Source organism: Centropristis striata, chromosome 7 (assembly GCF_030273125.1).
Source record: "Centropristis striata isolate RG_2023a ecotype Rhode Island chromosome 7, C.striata_1.0, whole genome shotgun sequence".
Taxonomy (NCBI): Eukaryota; Metazoa; Chordata; class Actinopteri; order Perciformes; family Serranidae; genus Centropristis; species Centropristis striata.
In genome coordinates this window covers 5,908,803-5,930,635 of record NC_081523.1, presented here as the reverse complement: position 1 = coordinate 5,930,635, position 21,833 = coordinate 5,908,803, and the positions used below count along the sequence as shown (strand labels likewise).

The 21,833-nt window shown below is 39.5% G+C and overlaps 1 protein-coding gene across 1 annotated transcript in view; it reads right to left on the bottom strand.

The window, feature by feature from the left end:
* The window catches only part of kremen1 (kringle containing transmembrane protein 1), a 93,481-nt gene that overhangs the window by 38,796 nt on the left and 32,852 nt on the right, over window positions 1-21,833 (bottom strand). Inside the window, exon 3 of the mRNA XM_059336615.1 lies at window positions 9,486-9,577. Coding sequence (XP_059192598.1) covers window positions 9,486-9,577 — 92 coding nt within the window. The remainder of the gene's footprint in view (window positions 1-9,485; window positions 9,578-21,833) is intronic.

Sequence of the window (21,833 nt, the reverse complement as noted above, 5' to 3'; positions counted from 1 at the left end):
TTAAGTTGTTATTAACTCAACTTGTAATGTAGTTAGATTTAATTAATAATATTGTGTGCAATCTGTTGCCTCAATTTTATTGAGTAGCTATTGTTAATCTTTTTTTTACAGTGTATGGCTGCTCACAAACCTGCATCCATACCTAGAAAGCTACGTCCAAGTTTTATACAGTCTATATGTGGAACTCTTCTAGACTCGGCTGATGGTGAACGAGGCTGTGGCTCTAAGGTGACAGAAGTGAGCTTGTGCACTGGTTCAATCCCCCAGACTGGATACATCTGGGTGGGGAAAGTGAAAGCTTTAAGTCCTTAATCTCTAACTCCAGTGGAGCTGCTCAGTGGCCAGCAGATAAGACTGTAGTAGCAGTGAGCAGTGATCAGGGTGTTCCTGAACAAGAGAGCATCATTAGCCCTGTTTCCATTAAAGTCAAAGCGAATTCTGAAGCGAAATTTTTAAATGTTGCCATGAAAGAAAATGTGAATTAGGGACGAAATCTGTGATATCCACATGTCGACTGTAAGGATCTGGGGAGTTGACCACTGCAGCAAGATACATTTTTTAGCCAAAAACAAAAGATTTATCAACAGAGATTTGGTGTCCGTGCCTGAGAAATTTTCCGAAGCATGATTAAATAGATAGAAAGAAGGAGTCAACAAAAACAGTTTTACCAGTGACCTCCTGTGTTACAGAGTGAACCCCCTTCCAGAAAGTCTGGATGCAGTCACATGACCAAAACAAGTGGATAAATGTACCTTTGTGTATATTACATTTATGTTTGAGTCATATTTTAACTCTATGGAGTCTTGGACTATTTTGTCCATTTTTTAATCCTTTTCATGTCTTTTTGTGTCTTTTTTGGTCATTTTGTGTCTATTGTTGTGTCTTTTTTTGATCATTTTGTGTCTGTTGTGGTTTTTTTGGTCATTTTGTGGGTTTTTTTGGTCATTTTGTGTCTTTTTTGGTCATTTTGTGTCTTTTTCTAGTCATTTTGTGTCTTTTTTTCTAGTCATTTTGTGTCTTCTTTTGGTCTTTTTTGGGTCTTTTTTTGACGTCATGAAGAAGTCGTGCTCCGGTGCTTTCGTGGACTCCAGACGGTTAAACTACAGAACTGCAAACAGGAAACACAGTGTTTCTGTGTCACATATTCAAACCATCACCCAGAAGGAATATCCACACTGCAAAGAAGTGGTGTGGATTTCTTCATATTTTCCACAACATTTAATTTAACAGCTTGCTCAATTTAATCCCAAAAGGTTGAAAGAGACCAACTGGAACACAGATATCTAGTCAGATTCGTTCAACACAAGCTGGCGGTCGACTGAGGTGTCCCACAACTTCAAAGTACCATTTAGCGGCTTCATAAATCACCCTTAATGAAGGCAATATCTCATCACTGCATATTTACCTCAACGTTCAGTAATAAAACCTTGGGCCAAACACATAACTACTTTGTCTTAATGTCTTCAAGGTGTGGCCGGTTAGCTTGCCAGATGGATGTGGTGCCTCTGGTATTAAGACTATTCTTCCACGGTGACAGACATGTTTAATTAGACGTTCCCTCAACTGTTCAAATAGATGGAAGCATTCATGTACTGTAAGTCGTACATCAAGTGTCTTTAAAGTTTAGATGTACACTGACAGCCGTGTAACAAAGGGACGGCTTAAAATAGCTTCAGGGAATTCTGGTGAACAGATAATGAGTCTCATTACCTCACACAGCAGCCATTGTTAGCCACAATAATCACGTTTGAAATAAGGAGGTACTGTAAACATACAGCACCACACTCCTTTAATAAAAATTATATACTGGATGGGTGATTATTATGTTGTTTTTTTTATCCTGTTTACAGATCATATCTTCTTTATGTCTAAATAAGTGGTGGAAAAGGGTATTTTACTTAACTAAAAGTTGCAATAATACAGTGTAAAAATTCAGTTTCCATAAAAAGTCCTGCATTTAAAATGTTATTTAAGTGTAAAAAAAAATATATATATACTTTAAGTGCCAAAAGTAAAAGAAATGGCCCATTTCAGACTTACATATATCACATTGCTGGATGAAAATTATTGATGCATTAATGTGTTAATCACTTTAATGTTGCAGCTTTAAAGGTGGAATGATAGCTAAACCTACAAAAACATAACTAGATTTTGAATTTATGATCTAAATCTGCAAAATAACTAATAATAAAAGCTTTGAAAATAAATGTAGTGTAGTAAAAAACACAATATTTGCCTCCAAAATGTATTGAAGTATAATGATAGGGTAGCATAAAACAGAAAATACTATAGTAAACTACAGGTACATAACAACTGTACAGTACTTGAGTACTTGATGAGTTTGTTATTGATTGATATGAGCGTTAATTAAATCTCAATAGCGCAAATATTATAGGAATCTTTAGGAAAAGTTTAAAAAAATAGTTTTAGAAAACCATGAAATGTTGACAAGTTGGATAAACTTTATTCCTGCCTGGTAAAATGTAGAATATATACATGGATTTATCATCCACTATCATTCTTTGGTTAGAATTAAAGGGAAATTTCACCCCAAAATAATGAAAAACTACATATTTTTCCTCTTACCTGAAGTGTTATTTATCTAGATTGTTTCAGAATGTGTGATATTAACTGTAGAGATGTCTGCTTATGTCTTTTCTTGAAAAAAATCCCCACTACTAGTTGTCCTCTTATAATGGTTGTTTATGTTTATCTTGATCTCTGACAGGACACATGCATGGTTTCTGTTGTCTGATCTGCTAAAGTTTCATTCTGCCTGTGTTTGTAAAAGAACCTTGTCAGCTCTTTTCAATGTGCTGCAGAAATAAATTTGAATATAATGTTACCAGATGCCCTCTTGGCTTGTGGTGCTCAAATGCCAAAAAAATACAATTTAAAACCTCCAGAAACCAAGACTATTTTGTTTCTACAGTTGCCAACAGTATCACTGTGCAGAAGAAAGCATGCATCTACTGAGCTAATACTGTTAATGTTTACATCTTGCACCATCACAAGCATGAGCCTCTGGTCCATGAGTAGATGCATGCTTCTTTCTGCACAGTAAAAAACTTCCTGCATGACAATACTCACAACAAGGGCTGTGGATTATGATGAGTAACCGGGTCATGATTTCTGGAAAGAGACATTGTTGTTGGCATTCGAGCACCTCAAGCAGAGCACCATGTTGTTGCAGAACATTTGAGAGAAAGCAGATATCTCTGTGGCAAATATTTCCAACACTCTGCAGCTCACATCAAAACAAAACAAATGGCACTGCAGATAGGAGGAAAAAAGAAACTTTGGATCTAAGGGTGAGCTTCTCTTTTAATAACTCCTAGCATTATCCTCTACATCAGGGATGGGCAACTGGAGGCCCGGGGGCCGCATACGGCCCGCACCCTCACTTGAAGTGGCCCTCAGTACAACTACATGCATTTGAGCATTAAATCTTAAAAGTGCTGTGTTAAAATGCACAAAATGACTTCTTGCAATTAATGTTGGTCTGCTGTTCTTGCACTGAAAAAAAGAAGAAATCACAGTAAGTGGTTATTTTTTATTTGCTTCAAACCTTTTCTATTCCTATTTATACTGTTATACATGCATTTGAGCATGAAATATGTTAAGTTACTGCACTGTAAACATATTTAAAATTGCAGTTTCATCATATCTGATTAAGTGCACGCTCCTATATGTGGCCCTGTGGTAGTGAACATGAAAAATTGTGGCCCCCTCCAGCATTTAGGTTGCCCATCCCTGCTCTACATTAAAAATATTCAAATGTAGCATTTTCCTACAAGGCATTAGGCCTCACAGCTGCTGCAAGTGTCTCTTCTGTAGGAAAACACAGTGGAACAACAAGTTTTTCTTGGTTATACAGTATGCTGTTGAGAGCTGAGCTCCCGCCGCGCAGATCAAAGCGTCTTTGTCTTGGCAAGCGCTCGAGGACTTCACCCTGACAGTTTCACTCTGTGTCAATCAGATTCAGCCGCGGCATATTATGAAGTAAACTCATGTCAGCTTTAAGGAGCCACACCAGAACAAAATGTCCTTCAGTGTGGAGAGAAGAAACGGAAAAACAGGAACTCTCACATCGCCCGTGGTCAAGAAGACAGTTGCTTTGAAATCTGTGCAGCTGTGCTTAATATTTGTAACAAAAAATGACACAAATAATATGCATTATTGTTAGATGGTTATGTGAAAAGATGTTTAAGCACAAGTTGGTGAAATGTACTTTCAAACTGAGCTCATTTTTAAAAGAAACTGGCTCAACACAAGTAACCAGAAAACTGATTTTCAAGACCTTCTGCAACTGTTTGACATCTAATCTGAGAATGTAAAAAAGTCCCTTATTAATTGATTAAGCTGCAGTATTAGCTGTTGAACCTGGTGTTGCTGGAGTTTGACTTCTTCGATCCTACTGGTTTGACTGGAGGCTCCACTCATAAATTCCTCACACCTCATTAGAATCGGCATTGCTCTGTCAGAAAAGATTAAGTCTTGTTTGCACTGCACGCTGAGCCTTGATGAAAATAAATCAGCACTCAAATGACCTCAAGTGCAGAGAAAACAGGATGTCACAATGAACGAAAGCGTGGAAAACTTCGAAATTGATTCATTCATGGTATAATATGCAGGATTTTTCAAAAACAACAACAACATAGACAAAAATAATCCCATTCAATCTTGAGACCTTGCTCCCGCTTGTATTTTCTCTTTCTTCTTTTTCATTTTGCTGTGTTCAGGATGTTTCTTGGCATCACCATTTGGGCACAAAGCTATGAAAATAACCAAGAGCGCCAAAAAAAACCCGTTAAATACAGCGAGACGAAACCAAAGCGGACAAAGATCTTTCCAAAACAAGAATAAATCTTGCTTTCATTTTTGTTGCACCGATGGAGGAGGAGGAGGAGGAGGAGGAGGGGGAGGAGGGCAAGTTTACATGTTGTGTTTACAAACAATAAGCCACAAATCCTGCATAGTGTGCCTTTAAATTTAGTAAATTAGTTTTGAGAAATCAGCAGAGCAAGGCTGCACTGCAAAAAAGCGGTGTCTAAAAACAAGATAAAAACACAAAATCTGAGGGAAATGATCTTGCTGCATGGACAGATAATTTCACTTGGCAAGATTTCTTGAATTGAACTGACCACCTACACACATAATCAACACACAGCACACACAAAAACAAACAAACCCGCATTTGCGTCCCAAAATCACTGCACTCAACATAATATATGCCACTTATTCTTGCTTATTCTTGTGTTGTTTCTTGACTTCATCCTTGCTTGTGTTGTATGATCCCTTAAATGTACGTCGCTTTGGATAAAAGCGTCTGCTAAATGACATTGTAGATTGTAGATTGAATTAAGATTGTTAAATCTAGAAATAATTAAAATAAATTGTATTTAATTGTTTATGTTAACTGTGTTTAAATGTTGTAACTTGTCACTTTTTATGCTGCTTTCTTGGCCAGGTCTCTCTTGGAAAAGAGATTTTTTTTTTAAAATCTCAACTAGACTATTTATCTGGTTAAATAAAGGATATACAAAAGCATGTTGAACACTTAAAATAAGAAATTAACTCTTAAAACAAGATACATTTTCTAACTCTTCTAACGTTTTAAAAAAAAATCTTGGTCAGAAACAAACAATGTGCAGTGTGGTTTGCAGCACAGGAACTGGACTTCAATAAACAACAACACTTGCGACGAGGTTTTGCCTCAGCGAGCGTTTAGTGGCGCGGTAATGAGAAGGGTTATAAAACCAGCGTCCACCGTGACACACCGTGGAAATGTCAATCTGTACAGTAGTCCATGTGCCTCGACAGCGTGCCTTTTTGAAATGTTTAGAGAATTCCACCACATGATAACTGCTGCCACAAGGGATTACTAGGATCAACAAATGTCGTGACCCACACTGTAATCCACCCTGTCCGACTATGTGTTTCTGGTCTCGTGTGACCTGCCTGGCTGCGTGCACTCTAGCAGGGTGTGTCGCCCTCACCCGGGTGGCATGACCCTAGATGACAGGGAACCCAGCTGGATAACAGGCCGACGGCTGGCAGGCTCCAGGTGCCTCAGCGAGCGGCCACCAACTACCAACCACGCGACATCAAACGTAAGCAAAAAAGTAGACACAAGGCAGGCACAGACAAAACAAAAGCCAGACGAAAGGAAAACAAAGACCACTGTTGCCCTTTCCCTGGCGCTCCGCTGTGTTTTTCAGCCTTTTGTTGCCAGCCGCAAGACCGACAACACTGACACTGAGAGAGCATCGGCATTCTCTCACTTGGCAGCCGGAGCTTTTCGAACGCGGCAGATTGAGAACAGGCACCGCCAGAAGGTGAGGCACCACGTGGCGATTGTGGTTTCACAATAGATGAGACGGAGCATTTCGTGTCTGAAAGCTCGCTGTCAACCCTGCGGGGAGAAACCGTCTCCTCTGAGCAGGCATGTTTTCATGACACTGGATGCCTGCTCACAGCAAACCTCCTCTCCTTTTCTTACAGTACAGCAGGGATGGGCAACTTAAATGCTGCAGGGGGCCACAGTTTTTCATGGACACTACCACAGGGCCACATATAGGACTGTGCACTTCACCAGATATGATGAAACTGCAATTTTAAATATGTTTACAGTGCAGTAACTTAAGATATTTCCTGCTCAAATGCATGTATAACAGTATAAATAGGAATACAAAAGGTTTAAAGCAAATAAAAAATAACCACTTACTGTGATTTTTTTTTCAGTGCAAGAACAGCAGACCAACATTAATTGCAAGAAGTAATTTTGTGCATTTTTACACTGCACTTTTAAGATTTCATGCTCAAATGCATGTAATTGTATTGAGGGCCACTTCAAGTGAGGGTGTGGGCCGTATGCGGCCCCCGGGCCTCCAGTTGCCCATCCCTGATGTATTCAAGAATCTTCAAAATCGAGGATGCACCCCTTCGTGCCAAGCGCAAGCCACATACGAAATCTACGGTCAGTGTGTCACACACACACACACACACACACACACACACACACACACACACACACACACACACACACACACACACACACACACACACACACACACTCACAGATAGATGTGACGTTAAACGCCCTGGCAGAGAGAGGAACGTTCCTGTATGGGAGAAGCTCTCTGCTGTTAGAAATGGGCCACATGTCGCTAGAATGGGTTACTCGCTGCACAGTACTGGAGCCGAGACAAAAACAAGGCTGAACCAGCACATGGCAAACCCATCTGGAACAAAAGCTGGCCTAATTTCACCAAAGATAAGGGCCAGACCCGGCTCGGCGCAGAGAGACAGCGTGGGCTGCTCTCCGCTTCCCTCTCAAATCACAAAGGTTCGGGGCATAGAAAAACCGAGCTAAATGGACAGTTGTTTGAAATAGGTCAGTCAAAAGTCTAATGGGACACACACAAGCTCCTATACACATAAACACGCAAGCCATTCAAACAGCAGGCTTTAGTAAAGCAGGCTACTCAGACAGGATAATGGTGGGATAGCTGGAGGGGTTGGGAGGTTCTTGAGGTCTGGTGGTACCTACTGCAGCGAAAACTCACAACATCTCACAGTCCCAGCTTTTATTAGGCTTCTATCTGCTGTGGCGAGGATTCCCCACATAAAATATGATAGAGTTACTTAGTTAAAAGGGTTAAAGTAACTGAACGAGGTGGCAGTAACGTGAGATCAGCCACTCCTGTGTTCTGGGAGGTAAAATTGCTGTTTTGTCAATAGAGTCTGGTGGCTTTGAAGAAAACATAGATAACGGCTTTGGTTTCCATCATAAAAGGTGGTCTGTCTACAAGGTTACGGCCTGAAAATGTCCATAGTATGGCAAACACTTAAACTGATAGATTTTTTTATTAGGTTTTCCTCTTTTAGGTGGCTAAAATAGGTTCTGCTAAGCCCCCGTTCATAGCCACCAGACTCCTTTAACAAATACAGTAATTTTACCTTGCAGAACAGACAGCTGAGTTGGTCTTATGTTGTCCTGTTCTGTTTGTTTGTTTGGGTAATTTGTGTCTTTTCGTCTCTAGATTCGAACTAAACAGGCGTCCGCGGCAGCATGTTGCTTTTCCATGTCATGGAAAAAATTATTAGACCATTTAACATGGTTTAGCATGGTTTTCTTGATAAAGATTTTGGTTATTATCAAGAAAACGATGGAAAATGTCTCGATATCAGCTCTTAAATTAAACTCTTATCAGCTATTTTTGTTGTTATCTTTATATTTGTCTAAACAAAGGTACCTTTAGTTGTACCAGGCATTAAAATGAACAAGAAGTTGAAGAAAAAGGGTGCTCTAATCATTTTTTCCATGACTGTACGTCAAGTCACGTGGGAAAAAGTGTCCAGAAGGGCTTGGGAATGGGATCATTTTGAGGCTAAAGTATGCGTTCTTCAACCAAAATTTGACTGTTTGGATTAGAATACATAATGACTACTGGGAAGCTACAGATTGATACAAAAACCTCATAAAAGCAACAAGGAATTCAGAGATATAACAAGAAAGACCAGTGTTTGGAAAAGAAATAGAACTGTAGATATTTAAAGAAGGAGATGAATGTTTAACCTCAGACTAGAGGGTGATTACATAAGAAAGGAGGAATGTAATTCATGATTGAAGAGGTAAATTAAATATTTGTTTTAGTTAAAGAGAATATTTGAGTTTTATTTCCGCATTGTGTTTAGTCACCAGTGCTTAAAAGTATGCAAGACCTCCTCGGGAAAAACACCCAGAAATGTTAAAATAACAATAAGTTGCCTTGGAAATATGAGCGTTTGTGACAGTTTCTTAAAAAAACAAAACCATGCAAGTCACGTTATATATCTGAAGCTCCTCTGCAGGAATTCTAATCTTTGGCATCGAAATCAGTGGAGGTTGATCCACCTGAGTCACTTTTCAACAGCGGTGATTAAAAAGGTGGAGGGAATGAAAGTAATGGGATTAAAGACAGGCAGCTCTTTGTAAATGTGTGCCAAACCGGTAGAGAAGACAGACAGAAGCATCAAATCTCCCAAACTTAAAAACAGTCAAAGTGCTGGACGGGGGACATTCTGTGCACAAAACATATAAATATATCCACAAACGGGTGGATGCACATTATCACTCACATCAAAAAAAAAAAAAAAGCATGTCAAAACAAGCTACAAAGCCAAAGGGGAAACTTATGAACACACATACAAAAAACGCACACACACATATGAAGTAGAGGCAGTGATTGACAGCTCGCATTAAAGTAAAGGCAGGCCCGGGCATGGCAGGAGGAGGGGTGACGGGAGGCAATTAGAGGCATTTTTTAGATGATAATAGCTGTGTACAAGCCATGCAGCCTGTAAAAGCTATTCATAGCAGGCGAGCAGATGAGCATAGCAATGAAATGGCTGGTCCGTGTGCCCGTGATACGGCCCTGAGGGCACCGCAGGGAGAACGAGAGAGTAGAGAGAGAGATAAAGGAGTGGCAAATATGTCTTACTCTGGCACGTAGGGATGTCGCAGTATCTCCAGTAGATCCCGTCTTCATGATCTGCAATGTAGCACCACGGCTGAACGTCCCCATCCGGATTCCTGCAGACACAGAGAAGGGAAAAGTTAGACCGTGTCCCAGAGACAGAGAATAATCACCAACTATTTTGAGTTGTTAATGTAATTTTTCATGCAAAAATGGCCAGAAAATACTGTTTTCAGCCTCTCAAATATGCCGTTTTCTCACTTTTTTCTTTTTTTTTTTTATAGTAAACTGATTAATTTGGGTTTTACTGATAAGACGAGACACTTAAAGACATCAAGCACTAAGAAACTGTGATGGACAGGTTTGGTTTTTTTAACCTTTACCTACCTTTTTTTACTTTTTACCTAACAAATAATCAAAAAAATAATTAATGAATCTATCTATAAAAGCAAGAAGCGTCTGTGTGTGTGTGTGTGTGTGTGTGTGTGTCTAGTTCATATCTCTCTGACCGTTAGTCAGACTGACCTCAGATTTTGTATGTGTCTTGCTCATGGCACGAAGGTGTGCATCCTCGATTTTGAAGATTTTTGAATTAATTTTTCAAAATATCAATATTTACATAGGACGTGTTGCAGCATTGCACTGTTTCCGATCGGACGCCTTTTAAGGGAGCTCCGCCCCCTTTTAGTGGAGCTCCGCCCCATAGTGTGATAGGCCTACACCTGGTCAGTAACACAATTCACTCTGGATTTCCACCCTGACTCATCTCATCTGTAAGTCTATTTAGCCTACCTATCTTTAGGAGTTTTAAAGTGGCTACAAGGTTCGATTTTCCAATAATATTCAAATAGTTTCCAGCGAATATCAATGTTCAATGTGTATGTGCTGGATGGTGTGGTACCTTATGAAAAGTAAGTGTTTTATGGAGTTGCAGACGTTGTAGTGGTCTGCATGTAATGTACAAATACATACTTCCTACGGGAAATACACTAGTCATAATAAACTGAATAATTTGGGTTTTAATGGTAAGACAAGACACTTAAAGACATCAAGCACTGAGAAAGTGGGATGGACAGTTTTTTTTTTTTTTTTAACTTTCTGACAATTTATAGATCAAACAAATAATCAAGAAAATAATTACTTAATAATGAAAATAAGCATTGGTTTCAGCCCTATACTGTCCACACTAAGATGGTTATTCTGATAATGTGTCTTTCTATCTCCATTTTGGCTTACGGTTAAGAGTGAGCCCAATTTGTTTCAGGATTCATAGATTTTGGTGCAAGATTAATATGAATTTATGTTGATTTTTCCCACTTTGTGATGAGAGCTGCAACAATTAGTTTATTATATGATTTGCTGACTGACAGAACATTAATCAGATGATAAAATAATTCAGCTTTTCAAATATGAGGAGCTGATGCTGTTCTTTGTCATGTATGATGGTTAACTGAATCTTTTTGGTGTGTTGGTGTTGGACAAAAAATATAAAAAGCGTATTTTCAAAAATGGTTTGACTGTCTGGAGTCTGAAAATGGGTAATGGAAATAATCATAATTGGACATTTCAGTGTGGCGGTGCAGGAACAGCTGTTCAGCTGGTTAACAGCTGCAGTCAAACCCTATTTTTAGTATTTTTATATATTTTTTGCCATTATGCTTCTTGAAGTTATGGAAACTACAGTTTTAGGATATGGAAATATATTTCATTATTAATAACATCCCAGTGTTAAATCAATTTGATGCTTGAATGCATGAAAAAAAAATGCATTACCAATGTATATTAGGTTAGAAAATTAAAACATTTAATCAAGCTATTTTGGTCTTCTATCTGAATACAGAGACAGATCTTCTTTTTTGGGGGGTTAAACTAATACAAACAAAGAAACAGATAATGTACACTAATTTAAACTTTTTCCACGACAGAACTGATGTTTATTATTCTTTATTATTATTAATTGGGTAGGAAGGCAAGTAGTTAGACAAGATTTCGCTTTTTTTTTTAGCTGTTTTGGGGTTTAGAGTGGATAGACGTCTTCACAAAAGCCATGTGGGAAAAACAACATCATTTTTCAACTGCGATATCAGATTTATCCGTCTCAGTGTGGAAACGGAGGTGGTTTGAAAAGAAAAGGAAGAAGAAGATAATGGGGAAGAAGAAGAAAGGAAGCGCAAAACAACAAGACAAAGCCCAGCTGAGAGCCCCACTGCAGAGAGCTGAATACTTAATAACGTTTCAGAGGGAGATTATCTTTGTCTGTGTCAATCATCCCCAGCAGCACCCCTCGGCGCTTGTTGGTTTAGCCTCTTCCTCTGCGCTCTGGAGGCTTGACCATGCATGTCAGTCAAGAGCCAGACCAATGGCTCTTTGATGGGTGGAGATGGTTAAAGGTCGGGGGTAAGGCCCTTTGTTCCCGGGGCCAGACACAGACCTGGAAAAAAAAAGGGACGGGCGATGGGGCAGCGCTTTTGTCTGAGGCTGCGGCCTCTTTTGAACCTTCATCAAGGCTCTTCTAACCCATCATAATAAGGCTGACAGGCCTCGGAGCTTCTGCTTTTCAGTTTCACTTACAAACGCAATGAGAGGTGGGATTGAAGATGGAAATGTCTAAAAAGCTTTGAGCAGGCTGCATATCTCCTGGGTGATTATACGACTTTGTACATCATGATCCTCATGGCAACTTCTAAATTGCTGATAAATGATATCAAAACAGCTGGAAGGCAGAGGGAGCTCATCCTGCTGCTGTTTCAGCTCTTTAAGCTCTATTTCAGGATTAGTGTGAACTGTAAAAATGCACTCCCTGTCGACTAAAAAAAGCCCTATAAGATGACATTGCTATTTTTTCAGCCCTGACAATAATTGCCAGAGACCTTTTCTCTTCTCTTTTGACACACCTCATTGTAGCATCTTGAAAAAAGCCCTCGGGCGCTGCACTATCCTGTTTCGCCTTTTGTGAGCAAAGTTGTGAAGGGCGTTTCCATTTCTTTTCTTCTCCTATCAAAAACACTATCCTGAGTTTCCTCCTCTCTTTTCACACTCAGAATGAGGTATTGACAAAAATGTCGTTGTAAAGACTTTTCTGGGTTGAACTCAAGTTCAAGAGCCTTAACGCTTTTCACTCTCCGTATGTGGCTCACCTCCCTTTCCTGCAACCTGACGTCAATGCCACTGTGTGAAGAAAGGGCTTATCTAGTCACTTTTTTTTTCAAGTGGCGAGGAACTTCTCTCAAGCTGAAGTTTTCCCATGTTCAACAGGAGCCAGCCTCCTCTTCTAGTGAATTTCGACACTTTATCGTGGGCCCAGATCTGTTTGTTGCCAGACCCAGTTTGGAGGCAGACACCTGTTTGTTTAGCCCGCGGCTACCGCTGGAATGAAAAGAGCAAAAACTGGGTCCGACCATCAAAACACTGGATTATATACCCCGTCTCCATTTCTCCTTCCTCTTCTCTTTTTCATGCCTGTCAACGTGTAATGGCTCTATTTGAAATAAGACTCCCAAGAGCTCATCTATAGCCACTTATGTAATTTACTGCACTCTCTTAATCACCCCCTAAGGAGACAGACGTGAATTACAACCATCAGCATAAAAAAAGAAAAAAAACCTCGGTAGACCACCCATCCCATGTCCTGACCCACCGGCATCTTTTGATCATAAATGACGCGGTGTGCCCCTTTAGGATCTCTCTCCCAAATTGTGGCCACTAAATAGCGTTTCATTAGTTTTCTTTCACACACACACCTTCACACACCCTTTTAGCAGAAGAATGGGAACATCATCCACAGGGCTAAGGTGAACAGGCCAGCCCACATGACAGAGAAACATAATCAATCCTGCCCCGAGGTGTGTGTGTCTATGTGTGTGTGTGTGTGTGTGTGTGAAAGGCGAGGGAGGGTAAAAAGCAGACAGTGTCAGATTAGCCGAGGTGCCACATTGCAGATAAGAGCGACCTCGATGGACGGAAATCCTTTCGTTTAACCCGGCAGCACAGAGAAAGACTTTGGTCCTTTTGGTGACACTCTGATAAAAGTTGCTGCCAGTATATCTGTGTGTGTATGTGTGTGTACGTGTGTGTGTGTACGTTTCAGGGGGAGTTGCATTCACATCCATGTGCGTCAGAGATGGCCCGCTTGGCCCGGAGTGTACGAGCTTGTTGAAACACTCCCATACCCAGAGGTAGATCACAGAAGATGTTTGGACACTTAATTGGCACAATTATGCTGATTGACTCATTTTGCTCGGAGTGAGCCACACACTTCGGTACAGAGCCAATTATAGCCACATTGCATTTCTGCCTCAGAGGCTCTACCGTCCTGTACTTGAAGGCGAGAGTGGCTTACATCTGAACACAGAGAAAAAACAGCTGTTTCTGGCTGGCTGCTGTTCAAAAGGCTTCGCTTTAATAACTATTTTCCACATACCTTAAATCAGGAATTTTATGATCACCTTTTAAAAAAAGAAAACCTGGCACTGTGAAACTACATATAAAAATCTCAAAATCATTTACATCAAACTATGTGTGCGGATGCTGTAAATAACACGCTGCTAGCTGTTTTTCACCAGTTATGTTATATTCTAGTGGGGACTTTTGTTTAACTGGTAGACGCGTAAATAAAAAGATGAAAGCCAATCTTGCAGAATTGGAGAGAGGAGAGATGTTGATTGGAAAGTTGTGGTGAAAGGCTTGTCTGGGTTGAGGATTTGAGGTCAACAGCATATCAGAGTCTGGCAATTTACTGCCTGAGAGAAGACTCTTTAATTGACTTGGATGATTTAGCATGCAAACTGCTGCCTGCTGCTGTGCTGCATGAATGCACGTATTGAAGAAGAGGGCTTGTTGGTTGTGCGGCGATATGTATAGTCTACTGTCTGTTGTTGCTCTCTCACGGTCCTCTTGTGCTAAATACGAGGTTGTGATGTTACGGTGTCATGTGTGGCTGGGAAACACACCGCTTTGTTTCTGGATTAATGTCTTGAAAGGTCCAATACACCTAAACTACAAAATGAACTTTTCTTACCTACCTCTTTTGCAACTCAGCCGCCAGAATAAATATTGGCTTTGTACGTTTCTGTAAACCACAGATAGCATTAAATCTACATTTTTGAGCCACAAATATGCTGACTATGAATGTTTCTGAACTGCTGCAACACGTTCACATTGTCAGTCACAACACCTGCTTTAATCACATTGCAAACATGATGGCTGCAATGCATTGGAAAAATGTGACGTTTGCTTGTATTCAAACAATTTTAAACAATTTGAGAATTCTTTGGTTAACATTAGGGACCAAAACAACTCAGGGTTAGGCTTAAAAACCACTAATTCCAGAAATAACGTCCAACAAAGGGACAAAAAAACACTAATTTTGGACAAAATTTCCAACAACAGGACGCAAAAACAGCAGTTTCCCAGTTGAAAGGCCTGGATTATTTGGTCCCAGCCACCTGATGCAGCTGTTAACATCATATTGCACATTAACATAGCTGATTTGCAGAAAAATACAATATAAAAATACAATTTTGCTGGTGACTGGGCTGTCTATTGGAAGCCAAGCAGATTATATTCCTTTTATTTGCCCATGATTTAAGATATCTATTTCTGAGATTATTGCTTCCACCACAATACAATGGAGACAAATGGAATTTTATTCAAAGTGCTGCAGCGTTGACAAACGATCCCACTTTAGATAATCTACAGACGTCACTGCCAACAGTCCTTTTTGAAACTATTTCTTAAGCAGAAAGTAGGTCCAATGAAAACAGTGAAAACATGAAACTGAAGCCAGAGGATTATCCACAGTTACATTAAGGACAGTGTTTATGGGAAGAGAAGACGATAGTGGCTTTTTTTTTTTTTTTTTAAAAACACCACAAATGAAATGGGAGTAGCCGCTTTGGGCACACCTGAGTCCGGCTAATTTTTTCCATAGACAGAGTTATGAGACTCACAGTTGGAGCACTGCTACTGTTTGGACCGGCATTAAACTCTCTTGGCTCAAATCATCAGTGCAAAAGATTAACAACTGTGTTAAAAAATATCAATTTATTTGAGAGAGAGAGAGCCGAAGGTCCTGCACGTCTAAACAGTTAGAAGTAGACGCTAATGTAGACTCCCAAGGTGCGTATCGGAGAAAAAAACCCAATCACAAAGCTTAAAATTTGATGAAGTGTGCTACTAACAGTGCTGATTTTCAAATCTCCAACTTAAATAAGTTGGCTTTTTAGGTTGTTGTTTAATTCAGTAGCTATGTGCCTTGTTTTGTTCATACATTCAACAACTTTGTGTTTTAAATGTGCCTCTGATTGGCTTCTTTTTCATTGCCACAGGTGCTAAAATTCATGGTGTTATAGTACAAAAAATGTTATAACAGGAACAAAGTTAAAATAATAAAACAGTTGGCGTAGCATACCTATATCTATATCAGACCTGGGCATTAGGCGGCTCGAGATGAGGTTACCCAGAAATTAGAAATCAATACAACCGCAGTGCTTTCATTTTGAAGGTGGTTTACGTATATCTGCCTGCATGCATACCAAAGAAACGGGTTCCACAAAATACACTGAGTTACCTAGGTAACCTTGTTAAAAACACGTATGCTTTTTGCATAAAGTTAATAAACTACTGGTTTACTGCACAACATACATGCTCTATATTGTTTTTGTGGTTTGAATGTATGTTTAGTAGCATTCCTGGCTGAATGACGGTCGACTCTTTAATTGATAGTTCACAAGATTTAGTTAAAATCGTAGCTCCATTAAAATAAAATATAAGACATTCCTTGGTCACCTTGTGAATCCACCGTAAGAGCTACGAGGTGGAAAACAATAGCAAACATTAGCATTAGCACTTGAGCTAACAAGCACTTTTACTACAGTTAAGACAACAAATATAGCCACTAATATATGACAGAAGAAAATAAACTTAAAAAAAAATTCCTGTCACTACCTTTCAAAATTAAAGCACCCGTTTCACACTGGATGGCACCTTTTCAAAATAAAAGCATCACAACATTGTAAAACACCTAGAAAAGTTACAAACATGAAAAACAAGCTATATAATACAAAAACACCAATAGGAACCTTGCTAAAGGTTATTTACAGTTGTGTTTAAAATAAGTGGAAAAGTGATATAGTGATTGGAGTATTTACTACTTTTTTACTGCTATATTTGATTTACTCCACATTAACAGTCTTATCATAACATGTATTCTTATTCGTAGCAGCTCAGAACCAGATAATTTACTGTATTTTATGAAGCTATTAAATTAATATTGAGCAGAATTTAGTTCCGAGTTTTGGTCCGGCCCCTGCAACCTTCGTGGTATTGCTCATGTGGCCCCTTGGGAAAATTAACTGCCCACCCCTGATCTCTATGATTGTTACATTATTTGCACTTAACTCTATTAGCTGGAGGCAGAAATCTCATAAACTGACGTCTTAAAACCTGCACAAATAAAACCAAATCTATCTGCATGATTAAAAATCCAAGTTCGAAAACACGTTTGTTTGTAATTTGGGTGAAGCGACCCATGAAAGATGAAAGACATGAGGATGCATTTCATAGTTTGGAATTGGTTCCTACTCCAGTTCTGAGATTACCATAATGTTGATTGCTGATGCTTTAGTGCCACACAGTACATCTTCTGGCTGGACACTTCTATTAACTTCCTCAATTTAACAAAGCGGTGCACTGGGATCGTAATGTAGTCATACAAACGGTGGACAACTTGGCTGCAGTTCGCCTGACCTCGGATTTGCACCTGACATCATGGAGATTCAATTACAATCAACTAGGGGAACACTATTCACTCTGGCATTTCCATTATCTCATCTATGTAAGGGAAAAGCATTAGAAGCCATAGTGGACACTCATAAATTGTACAGTACACACACACATACACACACACCTGCATATAAATAGCCAGGAAATGGCTGGCAAAGCTATTCAACCACCCACTGAACCATCATGGACTTCACACTCTTATACTAATGCACTGGGGTGAGAAGGGGGGTGGGTCCAATATCAGCCTGTAGGAAGAGTAGATTGGAAGGCACAATAAACGAAATATCAATCACAAGTTCGATTTGTGTGACGTTCTTCTCCTTATGAAAGCCCTGAAGTTTTCAAAAAAGGTCAAAGAAGTACTCAAGACGTGAAAAAAGCATCTTGTTTAAGTGTTAAATAGCAAAATGTCTGCAAAGAAATGTTCGAGACTTAAGAATGGATCATGTACTTCCACTCGAATCGAACCCCGCTGATGATAAGTAGTGCGATACTCGCTGTTGAAATGAGTCTCTCTAAGTCGCAGCTTAGACACGAGAGCTGTTGTCCTTTTCCTGAGGCTTTGTGCGACTTTCCTTTTTTGCAGGGGAACAGTGTGACATTTCCCCTCTGCCCAGTTTCTCCCCGTTTTCACTGAGGTTTTTTTTATATTTTTTTTTATAGCAGGCTATAAAGATGAAATGTGGGGGCTGTTAGGGCTCTTTCTCCAGCACCACTGTGGTGCCCTGTCGACTAAATCACCACCGGGGAAAAACGCCAGTGATGGGACAAGAAGTGAGTTTGTAATCCTCCACTTCTCAACATCCGATACGTGCTGAGAGCCGTGTGTTACGGCTGAGACGTGCAGCCATTCCTGGCTTCACATTGTCCACCTGTGCCTCGGCCTCGGCTCTCATCTCGTAAAACCCCAATTGGCCTCAGGGTCAGACATACCCTGGCTCTCCCTCCTTCTCGCTTTCATCCTGCTATCTTCCCCTTTTTGTCTAAGAATTACCACCTATTGTGTTTTCGCCATAAACCCTCCACGAAAATGTAAGCCTCACTTGAAAGACGGACAGAGCGAGGCTGATGAAAAAGAGGCTGAAGCTCAAAGAAATATGAGAAACAGGATTTGAATTGCAAGGTGCACTTCATGTAAATTTGGATATTTGCAATCCAAATTGAGCAGCAATGTCCAAGACATCTCACTTTCTGTGATAGGATTTGGCTGGTCTAAAAAACAGAATGATTTTAGTTTTCATATTGACAAAGTAGGAGACAGTCACATGTACAGAATTCTACAGAGACAGCTCTAGTTTACTGTTTTCTATTGTCTTGACTCTCTGTAAATTATGGCTTATTAACTGCTACTCGGCTGTGCTGCCAGGACTGCAGAGAGAACCGGAAAGTGTTGGTGTTTACACCACTAGTACAGGAGCTTTGGACCGTTGTGGAAGAGGAGAGAATGCTGCCAGTGTCGTGTCTGACCATGCAACAAAACTGTGTGCAGAAGCCTCTACAGACATTATGGACATATTAGAGGACGTTGATGGATGAATATGAGAAAAGCTAAAGGAAGGAGTGACCGAGTAAGAGGCCACCAGATGAGTGTAAACAGGCTTTAAGAGAGCTTCCCGAAACAAAAGGCTGCAGACAGACACCAAGCTGGACTTGTGGATGTTGGACTAGTAAGTAATATTAGCTGTTTTGCTATGTGTTGTGTTGCACTTGTTTGATGTTTGACACTTTCCGCAAAGTTGTCAACTCAGTAGTTGTTGATCATAACTGATGTTATCATAACAAATGCAACTGTTGAAATTGCACTGTAGGTGCGCTAAATCATTTTCCACTGTTTGACCATCACTGCAGCAGAACCTCACCTCAGTGTGTTCACAACATGCAAAAATTGCCGCAGGTCAGTTTATACAGAAGTTTATATAAGTTAGTTAGGTAATACAGCAGCCACTGTTGTGTTCAATGTCATCAGTGCAGATAAAAAAAAATTGCTGCTCTGGACAATCTGCAATGTTAATTACAATAAAAATGTCCCTTCTGTCTACAATTATGAACATGATGAACATGATGTATCCTCCATTTGCACTACTATGTATTTTATTATTATTTATATATATATATATATATATATATATGTGTGTGTGTGTGTGTATATATGTGTATATATGTGTGTATGTATGTTTATATGTGTGTATATGTATATGTATATACATATATATATATATATATATATATATACAGTATATATATATCTACTTGCACTAATGTACAGTTAGATCTGCATTTATTATTTATTTTATTTATTATAAAATCTATACCTAGATATACTGCATTTTTATACAATTCATTCCTGTATATATTGCAATATGATTCACAATTACTGCTTAATGCACTTCTGGTTAGATGCTATCTGCATTTCGTTGCTTTGTACTTGTGACATGTGCAATGACAATAAAGTTGAACCTAATCTAATCTAATCTAAATCAATTCTAATTCTATGAATAAAGCAAACATCACACATCCTGTTTTGCAGCAGGATTACCTTCTCCTCTGCAGGGACATGCACAACGTGTGCACACACCAACACACACATGATGGGACACGTGCACAAATACTTGACCCTGTGCAGACATGCCATAAATGCCATGCCTCAGCTTTTCACAATGAAGTGGCCACTTTGGTCCTCACAGCCCCGCTGATGGGCGACCCTCTACAAGCAGGATGTCTGAGGGGGACTGAGAGTAGTTGCAGCTACAGCCCTAAGTGACAGAAATCCCTCTGTCAAGAAGAAACAAAGCTACGAGCTGTCAGTGAGTTGGAAAAGCTGCTAACTGCATCAGTGGCCAAAAAAACAGCCAAATCCAAACAATGAAGATGTCCATTTTGGATCGCTCGTTGGACATAATACGCTCCTAATGTGCAGGGAAAGCCTTTCACGATCCTCTGCATGTATCCTACTCGTAAATCTTCCAAATTCCCATCCAGTTCAAGTCAAAAACAAATCTGTCCAGTGCCACTTCAAAGCATTGCTGCGTTATGAGTTTACAACCATGACTTAGAGAAATGTTTCAGAGGCTTTGGGCCGAGGAGGAAGGGGTTTCTGTTTCTTATGGCTTGGTGATCTGGGCCAAGCCACTGTTCTGGACGTCTCGCTGAATTTGTACTGACTCACGAAAGAGTGCGGCTCCCTGCAGATACACAAGTTTGACAGTCGTTTCTGGGAGTGTGACTGACGGATGTAGAAAGGGTTTTCTAGACACCCAAAGCCACCGTGTCCCTTCACATTCCTGGGATGAGGGATGTAGGGATGGAGATTTGCTTACACAAACTCTTCAAGCATGTTTGCGTCCTTGTGATGACAGGGCTAAACGTTCTGTTCGGGTACCACCAATAAAATATTCAGTGGAGAATGTCTGAGCAGGTCCCCTGTGTTCAAACTCTTTGCAAAAACGAACTGGTCATAAATTATTCAGAGAGTCAAATGCTTTGTCTAGGAAGTTCAAAGCTCTGTCAAACATCAGTGTTCGTCTGAGTTTTAAAGGTGCCGCACAAAGCATTTTCACATCAATAACATCAATCATAATTGTCGTAAACAAGACACAAGAACAAGCTGCTGAAGACTGCAAAAAAAAAAAAGACTGTACATGGTGAGACACTGCTTGGGATTTTGTGGTAACTCTGATGGATTTCCAGAAGAAAAAAAGAGAGAAAACCTCACAATAAAAATTGTGAGGGAACAGTTGTTATTGTTCCATTGCAAAGAAAGCTTAAGCTTTCTTGAAATGCTGGCTGGTGAAATGAGTGAAAGGCTAACAGAATAATATATATATAATATAATATATAATTTACTCAAGTACTGTTCAATAAAAAAATTGGGGTAAGTTTACTTTTTGGGGGTATTTTCTTCCCCTGCCACGGGAAATATTTTATGTTCTTTGCATACAAAACATAGTAAAAAGAAGTTTTGATGTAGATTATATTACCAAACAGTTTATTTAAGAACTATTAGTTGATTGACAGATAATTCATCGGCAACTATTTTGATTGTTCAAGGGATTTTTTTGTATGAAAACATTCCACTGTCTCAATTTCCCAAAGTTTGAAGATTTGCTTTCCTTTTAATCATCATTTTATTTTTTCAATAACTTTAGAGTTTTTTTCTGAATTGAGTACTTTTGCTTTTGATATTTAAAATTACATATTGGAGCTTTATGGGGTCACAAGCCAAAAAAGATTGAGAACTTTAGCTTTAGAGGCCATTGATTTTACTTTACTCTCGAAGCAAATTTTGAAGTGAAATTTTGAAATGTTGCATTAAAGAAAATGCAAATTAGGGACATTTTCATCAGCTGGTTTAGATTGAATAAACAAAGCTGCATAAACACACTTTGGTCAGAAGATGGCAGTGTGATGTGTTGCTGTAGGCTAATCTGTGAGTAAACAGTAGAAGAAGAAGAAGAAGAAGAAGAGAGAAAATGACAACAAAAAATAGGTTGCTAATAGGACAATTCTAGCTACCCATGAGGAAAAAAAACGGAGAGAAGTCTTCAGGAATTGGATTCAATTAGGCAACTTATATTTGTTCTTTCATGTCAG